The sequence below is a fragment of the Apostichopus japonicus genome, chromosome 9, assembly GCF_037975245.1.
Source record: "Apostichopus japonicus isolate 1M-3 chromosome 9, ASM3797524v1, whole genome shotgun sequence".
Lineage (NCBI taxonomy): Eukaryota > Metazoa > Echinodermata > Holothuroidea > Aspidochirotida > Stichopodidae > Apostichopus > Apostichopus japonicus.
The window spans coordinates 4,635,334-4,656,032 of NC_092569.1; the positions used below are offsets into that span (position 1 = coordinate 4,635,334).

The 20,699-nt window shown below is 36.1% G+C and overlaps 2 protein-coding genes across 2 annotated transcripts in view; one reads left to right on the forward strand and one right to left on the reverse strand.

The window, feature by feature from the left end:
• On the reverse strand, positions 1-8,273 carry LOC139974431 (ciliary microtubule inner protein 2C-like). Its single transcript, XM_071981585.1, has 4 exons — positions 7,956-8,273; positions 5,372-5,645; positions 4,639-4,751; positions 1-343 (listed from the first exon to the last, which is right to left on the reverse strand). The coding sequence occupies exons 1-4, from the start codon at positions 8,024-8,026 to the stop codon at positions 184-186; spliced, it is 618 nt and encodes a 205-aa protein (XP_071837686.1). The 5' UTR covers positions 8,027-8,273; the 3' UTR covers positions 1-183.
• Positions 5,851-20,699, forward strand: part of LOC139974428 (radial spoke head 10 homolog B-like) — a 24,594-nt gene continuing 9,745 nt past the window's right edge. Inside the window, exons 1-15 of the mRNA XM_071981582.1 lie at positions 5,851-6,115; positions 6,446-6,540; positions 8,477-8,708; positions 10,965-11,040; positions 11,744-11,812; positions 12,778-12,951; positions 13,914-14,120; positions 14,393-14,569; positions 15,150-15,297; positions 15,899-16,023; positions 16,807-16,993; positions 17,817-17,928; positions 18,626-18,803; positions 19,515-19,676; positions 20,304-20,468. Coding sequence (XP_071837683.1) covers positions 8,482-8,708; positions 10,965-11,040; positions 11,744-11,812; positions 12,778-12,951; positions 13,914-14,120; positions 14,393-14,569; positions 15,150-15,297; positions 15,899-16,023; positions 16,807-16,993; positions 17,817-17,928; positions 18,626-18,803; positions 19,515-19,676; positions 20,304-20,468 — 2,007 coding nt within the window. The 5' untranslated portion in view covers positions 5,851-6,115; positions 6,446-6,540; positions 8,477-8,481. The remainder of the gene's footprint in view (positions 6,116-6,445; positions 6,541-8,476; positions 8,709-10,964; positions 11,041-11,743; positions 11,813-12,777; positions 12,952-13,913; positions 14,121-14,392; positions 14,570-15,149; positions 15,298-15,898; positions 16,024-16,806; positions 16,994-17,816; positions 17,929-18,625; positions 18,804-19,514; positions 19,677-20,303; positions 20,469-20,699) is intronic.

Sequence of the window (20,699 nt, forward strand, 5' to 3'; positions counted from 1 at the left end):
ATGTTTCTCCTTTGTCATTTCCATTTTTTATTTTCAATATTTACAACCATTTTCAAAATTTTGCACATGATACGGAATGTGTGTGTCTATTGCTCACCGCAACAACATTTCTTTTAATTAGCATAATGAATTGTTGAAGTTATCTTAAAGTACAGTATGAAGAAAGTTAAAACATAAAACATTTTATCTGCTTTCGAAATGTACATCTCTCATTGCTCTGTCGCGAACAGTCGACTCTCTGCTTAGCGTTGTGACAGGTGGTTGAGGTCGCCTAGCAACTGGTCTATTTACGGTACGTTTGGCGCCAATAGCTCCTTGAGTGTCCACTCTTTCAACTTCTTCCCTGTTCGGATGAAACGAAATAGAACAAAAGTACAATAAAGGTCCGTACGTGTGTGTGGGGGTGGGGGGGTGAGGGGTTGCGTATTCACTGGTACGCATTTCCTGTAGTGGGAATGGTCCTTCATGCTGTGGGGGGCTTTAACACTAGATGCGCCAAATTTCAACTACATAAATTGATGAAGTCTGCAAAATAAAGCAGCATTTTACATCCAAGCACCCTTAATTATACAGAGTTACAGACTCTCAGGGCTGGTGGTCATAAATGGGTCCACATCTTCAGTAACCTTATCACCCAAGGCCTGTCGTATATTATATTCATTTCATAGAAACTGGAAGTTTCGGTAGGTTTATTTAAACATGATTATTTGAGTAGATCTATTTTAAAATTAGTTCAATCCAATGCACTTCAATGACGTCACATATGAACGAATATTTTGTAGACTGGTATCTGAATGACAGAAACCAATTTCCATTCCCTAAAAATGGAGGAGATTAGAGTAATCTGGAAGTACTAGGAATTTGTAATTGGAGTCACATTTGGTATAAGGTTCATTCTGAAAGTTTCCAAATCTGATTAGGTTTTCTGTGTTTAACCCTGGTCAATACACAGATGAAACTTCCAGGTGCGATCAGGATTGAATTTTATTTATAGATTAGGGTTTGAGGCGAAATTGCTGACCAGTCCAATTACAACTCAATTACAACCTCCGTAGAGACTCCTTAGGAAGTAATAACGAAGGGGGAGGGGTTACCTTTACCCCCGAAATGGGTTAAACTGCAGACATTGCAAAGAAAGTTCTTAGTTATTTCTCTTAATGATGAACATTTTGGGGGGGGGGGTGGGGGGGTTGAAAATTGCTACAAGAGAACAAGATATCTCCCAAATGTATTCAGTTTCCCCCTCCCCCATTCCCCCGGACCAGACAAGGGTTGTCTAACCTGGGTAGAACGTGTAACCCCAAATCAACGTTTTGGTGATTTCGTAGCAAACGTGGCATCTGTAGATACACATTTAAGTTTCATGCTATAGGTAATGTGAATTGCTATCTATATCCTATGTAGAGATACCCAGGTCGTGGTGACTACTTTACCGTTGTGCATGGGCCCACAACAAGAGAAATAATTGGGAAAATATATCAAAAGCAAAAATCGTTTGTTTGGAGATGGGGACATGTATAAACCATCCATCGTCGAAGTGTAAGCCCCTAGAAAATCTTCTTAGTGTCAAAGACTTTTCATAACAGAAATTTGGAGTGGGGGCTGCAAGAGGGGGCAGGAAAGGGCTGGGGTGGGGGGGGGGGCTATTACAGATTAACAGTGTTTAACTCCTTTGTTTTGTGTTCAATAAATTATTCATTCGTCACTTTTAATTGCAAACTGATAAATACAAAGTTTTTTCTTTTTAATAATGTTAATAGGTGCATCATCATAAAGTGAAACAGTTTGATACTATATTAAAGGAGTTGATGGATATTTTCATATGGTTCTTTTAATATTTATAAGTTGTACTTGTGTAGAAACACCACAAGAAGAGAGTAAAAACAAGGACAATTTCATGTGAATCTGTTATGTGACATGATATGGCAAAAAATGACAGCCTTAAGACTGAAGGCCAGATACTGTATAGTGTTTTCAATGATGTGTTGTTGTTTGATAGCTTGAATGAATCCATGTCACTTATGATAGGGGAATGATGTTATCAATCAAAAGTAGACATACATTTAAAGTTAGATAGTTTCAATGAAAAGTATTACAGCCCCCACCCCCCCCCCCAAAAAAAAAGAACAACAAATAATGACTTTATCTTATTGGTTTGCTAAATTTTCAGTCACCTTTTTGCGGCATTCATGTGGCAATTTAACCCTTTTGACTACGTTTGAACACTTTCAGAGGGTGTGAAAATCATCCCCTTACCCCCCCCCCCCCCATGAATATTCATGAAACAAATTAGAAGTGCGAATGTAGATCATGAAGAAAGTGGATGTACACAGGGAAAAAAGGAAAGACATCACAGCAAAATAAATGTGCATGAAAAGAAGATAGAAAAGAGTTTTTCAACATTTTTATTCGTCAAAACCCATTTTTAAAGCTAATATGTAGGCAGTTCATTATTGTACTCTACTGTAGAACACAACATTGCACTATTTACATACTAAATCCAACAATTTACACATTTCAGTTAACATATATTTTCAGCTATTGTTAATTTGTAGGCAAGGCTTCGAAGTGCTTTCAATATCTACAAAATAGTTCTTCCTCAAAAATCTTGGATGATGTTATTTAACTAAATAACCATAGTGATTAGTTACATGAAATTAATTTACACAAATCAGCATTTCTAAAGGTATTTTAATTTCTAATATATAGTTTAATATACAGTACTTTAAACCAAAATTAAATAGAAATAAAAATAATTCGGTTCGGTTTACACATTTCAGTAAATATATATTTTTCAGCTATTGTAGGGAAGGCTACAAAGTGCTTTCAATATCTAAAAAAAAATATATTTTCCACAAAATCTTGCAAGATGTTGTTTAACTAAATAACCATAGTGAAGTTATATGAAATTAATTTTACACAAATCAGCATTTCTAAAGGTATTTTAACTTCTATTATATAGTTTAATACAGTACTTTAAAGCACAATTCCTAAATATCTATATTTAACGTTGTAAGTCAAATTAAATAAAATAAAAATAAAAATAATTTGGTTCTCAAATTGCAAATGGCATTTCAAGTTATGCACATATATGCTTTGAAAAATATTCCTGTGAAGTACTTCATCACAAAGTTGAACTTTGAGGATATTAAAGAAGCAAAAATATTAAAAATTGTTTTACAAAAAGTAGCAAACTATCTGCTGACCAAATGTTAGCAAAGACATTCTTAAAAACTCAAATTTTAAATAACTTTTTATGAATAATGCGAATTAGTATCCTTTAGAGATTTTCATAAGACATGGCAAGATGGCTTTATAAAGTAAATGTGATTGATAATTTTGTTTTTGCAAACTGAGGGATGCCATTTGTGGGCTACATTTACTATCATGATCAATGCATACTTAAAACAAAATTATGTGAGGATTTCTTATTTTTTTTTTAATGTCCTCTGTCAAAGCTTTCAGAAATTCAAAGACATTTTTGTAACCACATAGAGCATACTTTTCTTATAAAGAAAAAGTAGCCAAAATCAAGACAAAAACCCTAAAAAACAAAAGGAATTAAAGGAAGAATATCATGGAATGAAATGTGGTGGCACAGTTGTCATCCATGACATCATTTTGTATAAAGCAATAAAAGGATCACATTTGTGATGACTAAAACAAATGGAAGGGCCGACTATACTGTACATGGTTGTAACCAGAAGGTCTTCAGGCCTAAACATTATTAGTTGGGTGTGCCAGGCCTTTGGAATTCAGGCTTTTTGCTGACTAAATGCCAGAGGATTTTGTTTTTTTGCAAGTAGGAAAAATAAGAAGCAGTGTATTTTATCTGCCAGTGCAAAAGCTAATGTTGCTTCTGTATTATTCAAGGAAAATGCAAGTGGGAATTTTAGCCAGTAAACTTTTGACGCACTGGGCAATTTTTTTTAGCAACCTGTTCAAATTGTTAAATTCTAGGCCTGCACTGTGCTGAAAGCTTATAGATACTGGTGCCAAGAGGTCATCAGTGTTGCCGCCAAAACTATGCTAATTAAGTCAAGAAATGGTCACTCCTTTTCAAACTTTGAGAGCTTCTTCTCTCACTAAAATGATGAATCATCAACTGTTACACTCCATAACAGATGAGAATAATTTGCAATCTGAAACCCTCAGGAAAGTATGTGGTTCATTTGGTTAATTTTTTGGCAATCTAGCTACAATTTACTGATAACTTCAATACATTCTATATAAAACTAAAAAGAAATTGATGTTTAGAAATGACAGAAATGTGCAGAAAAAAAAGAAAGAAAATGAAAAAGCTATGATTTCTTGAGTTAAATTAGAAATTAAAACGATATGAAAGAGTAATTTTACAGACCCCATCACAGCAAATCAAAAAAATCAAGTACTGTAAAAGCATAAAGATCTCTTCAGACATGATTTTTTTTTTAGAAAGAAAATGATGAGAGGAAAAATAAAAAGATGTTAAAAAAAAAAAAAATTGAGAATTATATATGAAATAGCAAAAAGGAAGAGATGTTATGGTAGGTGATTGCAAGACTGCGAGAAGATGGTCCATGAGAAGAATCCAAGTGCAATTTTGTGAGACAAGTTTTCGCTTTTTCGTGGCTTTTTTTTTAATTCGATAGTACTCACACTTTTCGATCCATGTTGTACATATCGGCAGCAGATTTGGGAATGAGGAACTCATCTACACGTTGCGCTGTCCCTGTTCTATCCTTGTAGTGTTCTCTGTGGGCCTGAGCTAGCTGTTTGTTCGAAGAAGGAATAGAAACGGGTGTACTTGAAGTCTTGAAGACATTTTACCATAACAATTTCTGAGGACTTAATGTCTTGTGCCAGCATAGATGGTTCTCTCTGCTAGTACTAATAAATAATCTTTTAAACATTGCTCTTGTAAAAAACAGGTCAGTTAAATTTTGTCCCCACTTTTTTAGCAACATTTAAATAAAAGGTGGATGGGGGAAGGATGGGGGTGGGGGGGGAAGGAGTACAAATCTTCCAACCTCTTTTGGTAGAACATTGTTAACCATAACCCCAAACAGCACACATGGATGTGTAGGGTATCAGAATTTGATTTTACACAAGTTGCAATCATTTTGATAAGCATTTTTGACACTTTATTCTATAAAGATTTTTTTGACAATTCTTCCCCCCCCCCCGCCCCCCCCCCCGCCCCCCCCCCCCAAAGTAATCCTTTGCACTATACAAGAAAAAATGTGTGAACTGAAATAAAGTAAATACCTCAATATTAAAATGTTAGGTAACTTATAATTGCATATAAAAATGACAGAAAGAATTGTCATTAGTAAAAATCATTAGACAAAAAACAAAAAAACAGTTTGAGGCTGTTCTCTGTTTTATCTACCTGGTCAAACTTTGAAAGTTCTTCTTTTCTGTCGTAGTTTTGGTTCGTCAAACTGTATTTAGGTTCCATTCTGTGTCTTTCTCTAGTCCTGTCTCTGGCACTTATAACCAAGTCAGGGTTGTGTGTGTAAACGGTAGGGAACTGGCCCCCGTTGGCATAGGTTGATTTACTGGTGTTGAGAGTCTCTGACCTGTAATCTTGGAATTGTTTGGCGGTAGCATTTCCGTAGGTCTCCCCGTAATCGAACTTCAGCCCTGGGCAATGACCTTTGTAGCTGGAAATAATAAAGAATTGTTGTACTAATTTATACTGCTAAATATATAAAATGGAAAGTATGAATGTAACTTGTTAAATTATTCACTGTTGGATAATTTACTTGGCTATAAACTAACCTTTTCATATTGCCTAGGGTCAGCAACTAGCTAGACTATAGATACAGTTCTCTGTGAATTACAATTTAAATCAAAGTTTTTGGTTTAGCCTCTAGTGAAATTTGTTAGCAATTTCATGAATATTTATTCTGATGTTAATTTGGTCATTAGAAGATACATGAGTACGATTGGTCAAAGATAAACTGACCAATTGAATATGCATGAGTGGAAAATTTTCTACTTTCTCTGTATGTTGTATACTGTGTGTCTGAACAGTGCTACAAAGAGCACATGTATGGTTTTAGATACTGAGCCTGTTGGAAGGATACCATTGCAAACTACCAAGAAGAGCTAAAACTTGATAATATTTGCTGTACTTGCACAAATGAAATATTTCTTTTTACTGATTGTTTCTATTAAGTAACTTTTCTGCTTTACAAAAGCAAAAAGTGATATTGGTTTTTAATGGACATTTGTCTAGTCTTATTAAGTAAACTTGCTAGTGGGCCTATCTGCAGGGATGTTAATTAAGTTAGGTTTGAGGCTAGGCCATAGGCCTATCAAAATTAGCTAGTATCATTTTCCAGCAAGGAGCAGAACTTGATTAAGTTTACAAAAGTTCTATACATTAAGTAGAATGGATTTATTCAGATTTCTGCTTTGCGACAAACTTTCACTTGGGAACATGTTTGCTTCATAACAGGCTTCACTCTCTGGAAAGGAGTTTGAAAGGGTCAGCCAGGCCAAGGTCAATCGTGTGGATTGTCAACGCTGCTTTACACGGGATTTGACTACTGGGTAAGTCCTCAATGTTGTTAAACTTACTCTAAAAGCAGAACTTTCGTCTTATTTATGGCATAGCTATTTAATTAATTAAATAATTAGTTAATTTTTGTATGGCTAGCTAGATCGTAAGATATTCCTTTCCTCTGGCTGGCTGGCTCTAGCCTAGTTATTTTTGGTTTGTTTCCAATCTAGAATAAAATGTTTGTCTACTGTTCACCCACTTTTACCCCATTCTAAAGCTAGACTGGTTTAATGACAACAAATTCTCTCTCTCAATGTTGAGAAAACTGAATTAATTCTTTTTGGTACTGATAGAAAGCTCAAAAAAGCTGGTGACTTCAAAATTACTACAAGTGGCAACTACTCCATTTCTGCTACGACTGTTGTCAAATATCTTGGTGTCTTAATCGACAGCTGTTTGAGCTTTAACGAGCATGCTATTGATGTTATTAAAAAAGGCAATGCGAGGCTCCATTTTCTGTATCGCCAAGCCAGTTGCCTGAATCAACGGTGCAGAAGACTGCTTTGCATGGCCCTTATTAAATGTCTTTTTGACTGCTCTTCTTCTTCTTGGTTCACAGGCATCAATAAAACTCTTTAAAAGATGCTTCTAATTACTCAAATAAATTGGTTTGCTACAAACTACATGCAAGGCCCAAGATTCCATGTTGGGCAGGAGGAAATTTCCGGTCTTGGATTGTTATCCGTGGATAGTAGAGCAAAATTCGTTAGGTTAAACCATGCACAAAAAATCTTTAACAACTGTAGTTCTCCCTACCAATTTCGCCAAAACCTCTGTTATTCATAATCAGGGGACTCGTTCAAGACATCAGAGTTTCTATGTTATTGATTCTAAGGGTGGTGTTAGCTCTACTTTCTACTTCACAGCAATTAAAGGATAGGATTTCTCCGCCAAATCATATCAAAACCATCAATCCTTCTTGTCTTTTTAAAGCTGAGTTAAGGAAGCAGCAAATGTAAAATATGGTGTGGGGGGAGGGGAGGCACTTTTCAGAATTATGTGCAATATGTGAGTTTTTAGAGTCTTATTTATTGGTTTTATTAGAATTTACCATTGAATGTGCAATTTGTTGTCTCTAGGGCCCCATTGGAAATGGGCCTACTGTACGTTCTGTCGGCCCAATGGGTTTAGCTCCTCTTACTCTTTTTGTTCTTTTCAATCTGTTCCCTTCTATTATGTCTTCCCTGTTATTTTTTTTTTGTATTTTGAACAATCTGAGTGCGAATAAAACAAACAAACAAGTCAGTTCAAAATTTGCTGCAGGAGCAGGCCTGCCCGCCGCCCACACCCCCTGTCACATACGTCTATCTAAGTAACAGTATAACACCTAGGCCTACGTACGAAGCAGTCTGTGATAATGACACCACAGTTAGCCTGTCAGTAATGTATAGTCTTACGTTCTTACCCAGGCATCAGTCTTGGTGGAATGTACGTAGCCTGATGAGTTGTCTGTAATGTACCTGCACTTTTCGACATCTTGAAAACTGGAAGCTTCTTTATTTCACAAGAAAATACTTTTATTTCATTCAAAGATTCCTCGCAGATTTTGCTACTTTTTCTATGATATGGTTTAGCTTATGTCGCGTTAGCAATTAACTGCCTTGTAGCAGTGTGATAGCCTATATTGTTGTATCGTTGTTGACTTTGACAACTCGTCAAAACACATGGGTTTTGTTTACGTTTCACATGCGGATGAATCGACAGCTATGATAATACCAATTACCGCGAGTTCGACCAATTTTTATTAATTGGTTCCACAGTTTCATAAATTTTAGGTTTTCATTACATGATAGCTTAGAAATAAAACATAGAACTTAGAAGGAATGCAATTAATAAACGGTTTATATTCATTGAGCTCCAGAATAACGCAAACAGTCCTAAGCAACCGTATCTAGTGACATTTTGAGGGCGCTTTGTAATTTTTAGAGAAAATGGCGAGCAAGGGCCGTAGTAAAGAGAAGAAAGGATCAAAGAAAGAAAAGGTAGTGGAAGAACCACCTCCTCCTCCTCCTGACGATAAGAAGGAACAGGAGGCCGAAGATTATGGCGATGATAAATTGATGGACGAACAGTCAGCAGAAGATCAGGAACCCCCAAAACAACCAACTCCTCCACCTGAACCCGACGAGCCGTCTTTGGCCCATCTTATCGTAGAACAGTAAGTACCGTACGTTAGGCTAGTACTAGCCCACAGGCCTAACTAGTGCTGCAGACTACAGTACTAATTTCACGAATCCAAAATAAACATCAGATTAGGCTAATAGCCCAGTGTTGTGAAGGGTCGCCTAACCAAACTTGATTGCCACAGTTATCTCGCAACATTCCAATTTGAGTTTTAAAGTGGTTCAGTAATACTAATGGAAGTGCCACCTCGGTACAAAACCAACTCCATACATACCAACTTGGTATAGGCCTAGTCAGTATTGCGAAGTTCGGAACACTGCGAAGTTTGGACACCCCAAAGAAATACACGATTTCACCATGACAACCTACAGGAAGAGCCAAATTTCACCAAAAAGTACGAAGCTACAGATATTTTCTCTCCAAAATGACCTGTGTGCAAGAAAGTACTTACATATTTGTCAATAAAATGACGGAGATCTTTGAAGTCTGTTATAATTACTGAAAGAGCAACTGCGCCACCAATTTTATCACCAGCGCCACACTGTAGGTTGGGTGTCCGAACTTCGCAATATACTCTACAAAGAAATACCAGTTCCACAATCACGAAGAATCTTCTAAGAATACAATGTGAAAACAGTTTGCAGGAAAGGAAGTTTGGCCGTGTATCGTAATATAACATAATTCTCCCACCATATCAAGTATATTTTCCGGTGATTTAGACCAGAAGATATAGTTTTGGGGTGTTTTAAGGCTTAGGTGTCCGAACTTCGAAGTTACCATGCTACTTCAAAACCAACTCGGCACAGAACTGTACCGAGTTGGCAGTATACCAACTCGGTACAGTACCGAGTTGTTAGATAAACAATGGGATCACTTTTTTTTAATCGTTTTATATGACCAGAGTTTGTATTTCTTATGGGTCTAAAATTGTTATAAAAAACTATGTTGGAATTTGGGAACGGAATTTATGGTTTTAATTTGTTAAAAAATCCTTTTTTTAAATCGTTAAAAAAAAATACGTTGGAATTTCTATGAGTTTGAAAGTTCAAGGGCGAAGTTTAAAACAGGCTTCTGATAATGGATATGTAAAATAAAGGATTGGACAATATTTTACAGTTTACAGTGATCAAGACTTTATAATGCAGGATTTTTGAATATTCGGATTTTTAACGTAATGACTTTCATGATTTAATGGTATGTGAAAGGAACATTCAGTAGGATCTAGGTCTAGTATTTTATTTTATATATTAGTTTTAAAACAGGGAGGATGCTTAAAAAGGCTCATTAATTGAAAAATAAAGGAAAGTAAGAATGACAGAAGAAAACTATTTAAACGATCATCATTGGCTCTTGTGTATTTACATTATGTATAATTTGCAAAAGTGTTGTGCGTTATGACAATCTAATTAAGACTGTAAGAAATAAAAATGAATAACACAAAACGTTAATGAATAATTTTCGAAATATTGGTCCGTAATAATCTGTCGGTCCTAAATTGACGAACAAAAACCCTTTTTTCCAAATTTTCTTCAAACTTTACCACTTTTCTCAAAATTTCTGTCTCTATAATCAAATTTACCGTTTTTCAAAGTTTCAAATTTTCTCAATATTTCCTTTTTATAAATTTCCCAACCTTTTCAGTAAACTAAGGAAACTGTACCGAGTTGGTATATTACTCGGTACAGTACCGAGTTGGCATTTCTAAACTGTACCGAGTTGGTCATGACCAACTCGGTTCTCTACCAACTTGGTATATACCAACTCGGTACGTAGCGAGTTGGTATGTGCCGAGTTGGTTGTACCGAGTTGATTGACATTCATACTGATAGCCTAGGCCAAGGATCTAGCCCAGGCCTCTTCAATTTCTTTCTATTATAAATCATCCATCATTCATAGCCATAGCCTACTAGGCCAGATATAAAAACCAGAGTTACCAAATTTACAAAAGATTGAACAACACTGTAAAGCAGCAATTTTAAATCTAGGCCAAGAGAATCTGGTTCCTGGTTAGCTTTGGAACTGGGCACCTAATGTATCAATGTAGATAGTTATTAGTGAATTTTGTTTAGTTTCTATTTCTTAAATTGAAGGACAGGTTGCAGTTATAAATACCTAAAATTCTAGTTTAATTATTTTAGAATCTATATTTCAAATGATAGAATCAACATTTTAGATAACAGAATCTATAATTTATTTGTTTTGTTACTGAGACTACTGAGTATAGGCTTATAGCTCTGGAGTATTTAGACAGATTACTCTCTCAATCTTATCCTCTTCCTGCATTTTTCAGCTATGAAGGAGAAATGGTCAGAGGCTTGTATGAAGGTGAAGGAGTTGCATATTTCTGTGGTGGACATTTCTACAAGGTACAGTAACTATCAGTATATATATGCTTTACCATCAAAGAGAGAAACCAATTAAAGCATTGTCACTGACAAAAAAAGGATTATCACTAGGCGTATAAGTGCATGTTCATAGAAACAAAGTGTATACTTCCAATTAATTGTGGTAAATTAATGAAAGTGAACGACAGAGAAATAGACATATATTCAGATAGGTTATCCAGTTGCCTTCTTTAATGAGTCTCAATGTTTAAAGCCATTTGTCCCAAGCAATGGATTATGACTACAAAGAAAATGTGTCGTCGAGTTCTTGTTATGGATCCTGAGTCTGGTAGCCGAAAGCCACAAAAGTTTAAAACTTTGATCAGTAAATAATGTTCCCATTAGAATGTGACTTTAAACTTGTGATTTGTGTCCCAACTTTGATAAATGTGTGTGTGTGTTGTTTTAATAGTATACTAACTTTCAGTCCTGTACAAGTTTCAACCAATTGCAATCAAATGTGCTGTTTTAGTCACCAATCGTGTTAGGAGTATACGGTACATTTTAGGCATTTGTAAGTCACAGCTAGCTTATCGGCCTGCTTTAGGGATATCGCAACATGAAATAAAAAATTTGGTACTAGGAATAATCGCGAAAGTTTTTGGCTCCAAAAGATATATTTTTTTGCTCTTTTGCTGACACTTAACCTGTAAATTTACCAATCTTGAAACCTTTCTTTTTACAGGGACAGTTCTACAAGGGTATGATGCATGGTCGAGGGACGTACACATGGAGCGACGGAGTAGTATATGAGGTGAGAGATTCCATTCACAGTTGGTCTTTATATTATTACCCTTAAGCAATTTAGCTGCCTACAAATATCCAATTGTCTTTACATACTTAGCTGGTTGCAGCTCTGCTCTGTCAGGAATTCTATGAGGTACTGCTTGTCCGAAATATGCAAAATTTCACTGACAGGAGCAACATTCAATTTGAATGATTTGTATGTATCAGACTGGATCAAGAATAAACAAAAAAACTACCTAGAGTTCACCACAATGAATAAATTATGGATTTATTAACTTAATAACTGTAAATTACAATGTAAGAAAACAAATTAAGTATAGTCTCTCATATTTTAAAGACTGATATTTATAAAATGGAATTATGTTGTTTATGATACTATGGTAGTTACATAGTAACATAATACATCAGAAATAGGCATATGGCATCGATAATTTGTTGACAACGTTTAAGCTGAGAAGTAGCATTGCCTCGTTTGACACGAGATTAAACATGTTTTCCAACGTAGATTTGTTTACCTTGACCTTTGGAACTGTCTGAATGTGATATTGAGGATTAATAAAGCGCAGATATATCCAACAATAACAGTGCTCAATAACAATATTAGACTGGTCAACAATAACCTGTCAAACATAGAGACAATCCCTCCACTTGGCAGCAACTAAACAGCACTCACCTAACAGTTGATCTCACAGGTCCCCATTTATACACCTGTGTGAAGGGAGCCAATGGAGATAAAGTGCCTTGCCCAAGGACACAACGCAATGATCTGGCCAGGAACCTGCAAAACCTTAGATCACAAGTCCACTACCTTGACCACTGGACCACAATGCTCTAACGAGGGAGGGTGGGGGGGGGGGGAAGAGAGGTGTGAAACAGTTTGCACAAATATTTTTTAACTTTTCTCTCCAATTTTATCGATGAACACTTTGAAAAAAATATACTTAATTTACATTCTTGCTTTAATATTTAAAGGGAGATTTCACAAACAATGAAATAACAGGAAAGGGTCTCTACCATTGGCCAGACAGCAGTACCTATGAAGGGGAAGTCCTGAATGGAAAGCGGCATGGACATGGCACTTTTAGATGTATGGCGTCACCGGCATCATACACTGGACAATGGAAAATGGGACAGAGGCACGGAACAGTAAGTTTGACATAATTTGTGTCCCGAACTGGGAATTGATCTGCAGTTTCAACCATTATGCAGTATTGCCTTGAAATCTACTAGACATTCAAATAAACAGTAACTCAAGCTTTACATCTCTGAGGTATTGAAAGAAATTTTCTAGTGACAGACAATGTTATCTTTATATCTGAGCAAAAAATATTTCACTAGTTAATAAGCCCATCTCAATAGTTTGTTCCTAACTTTGAGGTATAGTTGATTGAACTTAATGTAACCTATTATGACTAGCTAACCTTCAACTTCTCCATGATGTTGGATCACAGTAGGGGGTCTGTGATGTCATCTGGGCAGATGCTCTTCAAAAGTTTTACTTAGGTCTTTATATTCTTCTTGTTGATTTATACTTGAATCATGATTGATTTGGAATGTTCGCATAGCTGTCAAATATTCTCTGTAATTAAGAATATCATCAAATTGTATCTTTCATTGTAGGAATATTTTCTCCTTTGTGGATGAATGATTGAAATATCATAAAGAAAAATGAAGACATTTTTAGTTGAATTGCCTTGATGACATCATTTGTTTCTGCTGTTGGCAGATAGAATTTTACAAAATATCACAAAATTTGGAAACAAATTCATATGATTCGCGATACAAAGTGCTGCTGTATGAGGATGTGGTGTTTTGCCCAAGTATGCAGAAAAAGTTTCAGCAATTCTGCTAAGCATCTCAACTTTAGCCACCAGAAAATCCTGTTAATTATTCAATCAAACGATATCTTTTATCTGCAAATATCTGGTAATGGAATGGATTTTTTTTCCATTGTTTAAAAAACGCATCTCTCAATTTTTTAAATTTACACTGGAATATCTGCAGCAATGTTTAACAAATAGTTTTTACAAATAGTTTTACAAATAGTTTTAAAATTCATTTTCTATTTCATGATAATAAAGTTTTCATGTTTTCATCCAACCTCAAAGGGAATTATCCGATATGACACGGACGGACTGTCGTTCTACGAGGGCGACTGGATGAGTAACAAACGTCATGGATACGGAGTGAGGCGCTACAGATCTGGTAACGTCTATGAGGGTGAATGGGCCAATAATAACAGGCACGGTCAGGGGATCATGAGGTGGGTGGACCTCAATCAGACCTACAATGGCCAATGGGAGAAGGGAGTCCAGGTGAGCAAAATTAAAATCTTCACCGATTTTCATGTGTGTTAGATTATGCATAGGAGACGGTTCAAACAGTACAGTACACTTAAGGACAGTTTGGTACAGCACATTACGTACAGATCGTAAAGTATTCTCCTTCTCATGTTGGCTTTTTCATAAAAAAAAAACTAATATATTATAGATATTCCATAGGCCAAACTAGAATTTCCGTTTAGGTTGTAAATTCTCTGTGTCATCAGAAAGATTCATGTTCAATATATATATGGTCTATTCTCTAGAATGGGCACGGAGATCACACCTGGTACATTCGACGTCTGCCGGGATCTCAGTACCCGATGCGTAATCAGTACATCGGCGACTTCCTGTACGGCAGACGTCATGGTTACGGCGTCATCCTCTACGCGAATGGTTCCAAGTACGAGGGGGATTGGCTAGATGACAAGAAGAGTGGCAGGGTGAGTAAGTGCTGGAGGAAGCTCATATCTGGGAATGAATAGAGAAGCTTATCGTTTGAGATGTTGCCGTTGTTGAGATGTTGCGTTTGTTGAGATGTTGCGTTTGTTTAGATGTTGATTGGTTGCAGTTGTTGAGATGTTGACATTGAAGTGTACTGCTCGGGCAGTTATCCAGAGAGGTGTCCTACGAAGAGATGAGCTTCTTGCCATAAAATATCAGAACTGCTTTTTGCTACTTTAACATGCTGAATTAAGATGTCACATGCATAAAATTTCAAGGAGAAATTCAGAAATAAGAAATATAAAACAGGGGCTTTAATGGGAAGATGCTTACCTTCAAAGTATCACAGACTAGTCACATTAAGTTTTTATATTTTTTTATTCAGGTGTTACCTCTGCAATTGTCTCAAAAACTTGGTTAGTTTTCAAATGAGCATATTTAAAGTGGTGAGGCTGATATTGCAACAATTTTTGCTTTTGAAACAATATATAGCAATTCTTAGAAAGCATTGACAGAAACCTATTCAATTTTGTCAATTTCATCCTCATCATTTCATATTTTAATCACTGTCTTACTCAGGGAATCTTCACATTCAAAAACGGTCGCATTTTTGAAGGAATCTTCGTAGAGGATAGAATGGCGGATTATCCGGAGTTTGTGATGGATGGCACGGTTACCCCGGATATAAGTGAGATAAGAACCAGGACACCAGATCCAGCAGGACCCAGTAAGATTACTATTTGAGCAAATGTTAACAAAATTTAAAGCTTTTCTTCAAAAAAAAGCTTTTCTTCTCTTATTAAAATTTAAAAAAAAAGACTGCCACCAAGAGAGTTCTGGATAACTCGGTTAGTAGAGCACATGACTTATAATCCTGAGGTGGCTGGTTCAAATCCATTTCAAGCCAAACATATCTTTGTTCTCCTTACAATTTCGTTTGGTAATTTTCCAATATCCTTTCTTTGTACATTACTTCTACCAAAAAAAACCCCTACGTTTTGGCATATCCCATTCACCATTACTCTCCCCGAAGATGCTAGTTAGAAATTCATGGCACCTTACAGTAAAAAGTTTCATCTTTTCTTTGTGTGCTGCATCTGAGGAACCGATTTTATATGATATGTGTATTAGACTTGTTAGTTCAGCCGCTTTGATGAACTTCCGATGTTTAAAGCGCCATTTTTCTCAAAAAAATTCAAAGTGTTACCGAAGTACAACCTGTACTGACAGGACATCAGTGTGTGTTCTCTTGATGGTCTCAAACATATCAAAAGATTTTGATTTTGTGCCGACAAAAAAAATCATCCTGACATAATTTTTTGGCACAGATGCTGGAAATTTGACCTCTAGAAGTGACGATAGTCACAACACTCTCGGTCCTAGTCTGACGTTGGACATTGACCATCTGTTAAATCGATGCACAGACTCTGAGAAAGAGGACGAACTCCAACAGGTTAGTGACCATTTATGAATGGAAACCACTGGCTATTTTACAACCATAATGTAATATCTTATATGTCCTAGAGATACTACATTTCAAAGTAATATGGGAGCTAGCTGCAGTTATAGTGTTTTTGTGATTTTAGTCAAAAATTCAATTAACCAATTTTTTCAGATAAATGTCCTCTGCTTTGATCTTCTTACTCTTTGTAAACAGGTATAACAGCAGTGACCAGACATCCACAATGTTTGTGGACAGTCCGCAGATTCTATGTACAATCCCTGGGTTAAAGCTGTCCCGGGAATCTTGCCCCAACTTTTTATGAAGTGTCCCTAGATTGTTACGAAAGTCACCCTGGAACTATCCTCAAAGTTGTAAACAGGCCCATGAAAGATACAAATTTACCAAAGTGATGTAGAAACAGGTTGATCATAGGCCGATAAGATTGTTAACTATGGACATGCATGTGTTACGGAAACACAGATATTGGAATGAATCGGCAGCCGTTGATTCACATATTCATCCTCCTCTTTGTATAAACATTTGCATTCATCTTTAAGCTTTTAGCAGCGACTCTTTCATTTTTGGACAAAGCAATTCTTTCTTGAAAATTAAAAAAAAAATATATATTTGATATATATATTTATATATTTCTGCTATTTTGCGTTGCTACATTTGTCACCCACACTCGGTACATATCCAGACATTTCAACGTATATTTAATTTATCGTTGAATTTTCAGTTTTCACGATCATATTATCAGAGGTTATTTTCTTGTTTCTTATACCCATCTAGGTAATGTTTGTGGTACTTCGTCACGTCACTGTGCTCAAGAAGACCTACAACTTCTACAGCAGTCTCGGCCACGATGCCTCGCCCGACAACACCTTCATCATGACCAAACTACAATTCTGGAGAATGCTAAAGGACTGCCGATTCCATTTCCTTGATACCACCCTCGCAGAGATCGATAGGATCCTTGGTAAGGATTTTTCTCATAATTTTGATGCTGGGTTTGCAAAATCTTTGTCTCCTGAAATTTTTCAAAATTTTGGGACATTTTGTTCTTTTTTGGATGATTTTGGGTAGTTCTAACAATTTCTAACAAATGTGTCGTGTAACACCTTTGGCGTTGCTCTTGTCACAGAACGTGCTTCTAAACATTGGTGACATTCTTGTTGTCTCCTATTACAGGCATCCCCTAGCCCTAGCTTTGACCGTTAAATCTGAAATATTTATCAATGTTATGACGGTTAGCTTGTCTCTGATGAATGGTAACATATCTCATTCTCAAAAGCACAGGTAGATACAGGCACTTAAAATTATGCTGAAAGATATCTTCACAGATTTAACTGGAACAGAGTCACTGTATAGTGTGTATACATGGAATGTACCCCCCCCCCTCCCCCCTCCATGGCACACACAGAACTTCTTAATGATTATCAATTGATTTTGAGTGTCCTTCTCATTTTGGAATAATTAAAAATGAAATGATTGATATATTCATACATTTAAATATTTTCACTGTATAAGTATTCGTGCAATTTCCATAACATCGTAGAAAGATAAATAATTCAAACTTAAATTTCCACTCAAAATAGATTTCCTGAATTTTGTACATGTAGGGGAAAATTATTTTGCTGACCATTAATAAACTCATAATGAATATTTAGATTCAGTCTCTTGTTCATTGAATAATTTCACCAGACGGTCTGTTTGTATCTAACCTGTCGACTATTCTGAAACATCGTTTTGCTAATCTGTGTTTTTTTCAAATTCAATCAAATTCCATTTGATTTCTTCAGCTGTCGATAAGGGAGCCACGGAGATCCATTCTCCGCTGGACAAGCTTCTCATGAGGGAGTACTTGAACCATCTGATTACCTTATCTTATCATCTTTATCTAGAAGATTGTCAGTGAGTTAAATAAAATTGGCATTTCTAACTGTTTATCAAAAATTCTTGACATCAAGAATTTTGCCGATGCTTGTTTTAACTTTTAACCCAATATATATGCAACAAATTTTTTTTTAAATTGTATTTCTATTGTATTTTCTTATTTACATGTTTGTGAAGTGAAAGTGACAAACACCCATACTTATAAGTTGATTAAAGTGCCTCTCATCTGTATTGAATTACTGACTTTTAGTTCTCCATGTTTGTCATCTGAAATCTGCGATATGTATGCTGTGATATTGTAGCATGCTCAGTTTTTTTGTCATTCCAAATCTTACTTTTCAACGATTTTTAAAGACTGAAAATGTATGAATATTGAACATTTACACATAAACACTGGAGGAAAGTTAGTATTCCATAATTTGTTTATATTTATTGATCAATTCTAGAAAACTCTTCGTTTGAATACCAGAGAACCTAGTTGCTAAAAAAATTGATGAAATTATTGGATCTTGTTTTTGAACAGGTTAACATACAAAAGAGATTTCTGAACTTGGTTTCGATATGATGTATTCTTTATTTATCACAACCATATAACTCTTAAAGCCAACATTACTCCTAAGCCAGTGATTTTTACGCTATGCACTGACAATGTTGTCGATTATAGATAATTATCATACGAGACAGATTCTGATTTTAACAAATTCCTCCTCCTCAGGGAAAGTGAACAATCCACAATTGCTTGGTGCTTCGACCACGCAATCAGAGAGAACATCATCCCGTACGGTTGCGACGTCCAAGGCAACTTTCTCTACGAGCCTACTAGAGCCATCAACGCCTTAGGTTACATGGATAAATGCTGGCAGGTTTACAAATCCATATGCACACTGTCAAAGGTATGTATATATGACAAAAAGTTCAATCTCAAATATTCATGGAATTTATTCTTAGGTATTTATCAGGAATGACTTTAATGTTATTCCAATAAATACAGTCGGTACTGATATGAAGTTATCATTTGAAAATGAGTTGGTATTAAAAGTTGCAATTTTTAATACTTTAATTTTTTTTCTTCTAATGTGTATTCAAACACTGAAGTAAATGGGAAAGTTTTTTGGTGCTATGCCGTTATCCATTAAAACTTGGTGATTGGATTTTCTCATTTGATCACAACTTTTTACCTAATTTGTAATTGTGTTTCTGAAATGTAAAGTGCAGTTAGATTGTTACTCTCGTGTAATATTAATTTTTAATTAGAAGGCGTGCTAGTTCTTCATCAATTGCCACTTTCAAACTGAGTCCTGCTAATGCATAGTTTCTGGATCGTTCGCTGGCAGCCGTTTTCCCTCACCCTGAATTTGACATTCAAATATGTCTTCCCGTTTTTTAACGCTGTCTGTTGTGTTCTCCATGATTTCATGAGCCATACATCCGTCCATCTGTCTGTCCGTTCGTAACTAGTGTCGGTTTGTTGACCACAGAGTTACTGCTACGATCAAACTGCAACCCCAACCTAGGACAATTTTGTATTTTGAATTATGTGAAGTTATTCAGTGTGAAGTCAATCTCTCGTAACATTGTTCTCTTCTCATTTCTTTTTGTTTTAGTTTCCTCCTCACGACCACACCCTGAAGATGCGAGATTTCCTCTTCATGCTCAAGGACTACCGTCTGATCAACGAGAGACTGACCTCCAGACGTATCCTGGAGGTCCTGTCTGCGGACGACCCCGCAGCCTACGATTCGGAAACGTGTAACTTAGAACTGGAGGTGAGTTTTGATTTGTTAGTGTCTCTCCTAATTTATGTAAAACCCAACCATGGACAGAAAACTGTCTGACTGTTTGTCTGTACAAAAAGCCAAAATGTTGTTGTAAATCCTGTCCTTTCCTTTTCTGGCTAGTATTTTAATGTACATAGGGCCTATGTAATCTCTCATTTGAGTTTGGTTACTGGTTATATGGTACACCATGACTTTGGAGTAGCAACATCTGAGCCTAGTCCCCACCTTGCCTGACAATAAAGATAACGTTTAAAAAAAATAAACATTTACTAATGGCTAGATAACCAGTAGACTTGAAGCAGGTTTGAAGAGACACACAGCAATACGACAAACTTTCAGGGAACTACATCACTGACCGTATTACCAGTTAATTGTATCAATCCATGTAAAGAACTTTTATAATGAAAGTGATGAATTTTTTGGTGCATTTTTCTTTCAGTTGACCTTTTAATATTGTTTAAGTGGGTTTTAGTCATTGTTGGGGGGGGGGGGGGGGTTAGAGAGACAAGTTGGGTGCTACATCAATTTGCTATCCATACTGCCAGTTGTTTTAGTTCTTGTAAAGTATTTTGTTGATTAAATCTAACATTGTTGTTCTTTTTTTGTCCTTTCCAGATGACCTTTCTAGACTTCTTTGAGGCATTGATTGGATGTGCTATGATCTTTGTGACCGAGGAGGTAGTCAAGGACCCCAACACACCCCGACCAAGCACGGTGGCCTCCCACACACAGACCACTTTCTCCACGACATCGAGGGCCACAACCTCCAGGGGGAGCCAGGTAGGGTCAAATGCCACCATCAAGTTATGAATATTTATGACTTTAATGTAGTTGGCACTGTTTGCAAAGTAGCATTGCATATTTCATATGAGAAAGCTGTCCGATATAGCAAAATTTATCGTTAAACAAGGCACGCACAACGGAGAGCATGAAACTATATCAAGTAAAACAGAAATAGGGTTGTCCTTCGAAAAACAGTCAGAAATAGTTTATGGTTTTCAAAAGAAATCA

Excerpts from the sequence above, each read along its gene's own strand:
- LOC139974431 (XM_071981585.1), bottom strand. The coding sequence starts at position 8,026 with ATGTCGAAAAGTGCAGGTACATTACAGACAACTCATCAGGCTACGTAC. Across the intron at positions 4,752-5,371 it reads AACTTTCAAAGTTTGACCAG|CTAGCTCAGGCCCACAGAGA; the intron begins GTAGATAAAACA and ends TCGAACAAACAG. Across the intron at positions 344-4,638 it reads TACAACATGGATCGAAAAGT|GGAAGAAGTTGAAAGAGTGG; the intron begins GTGAGTACTATC and ends TCATCCGAACAG.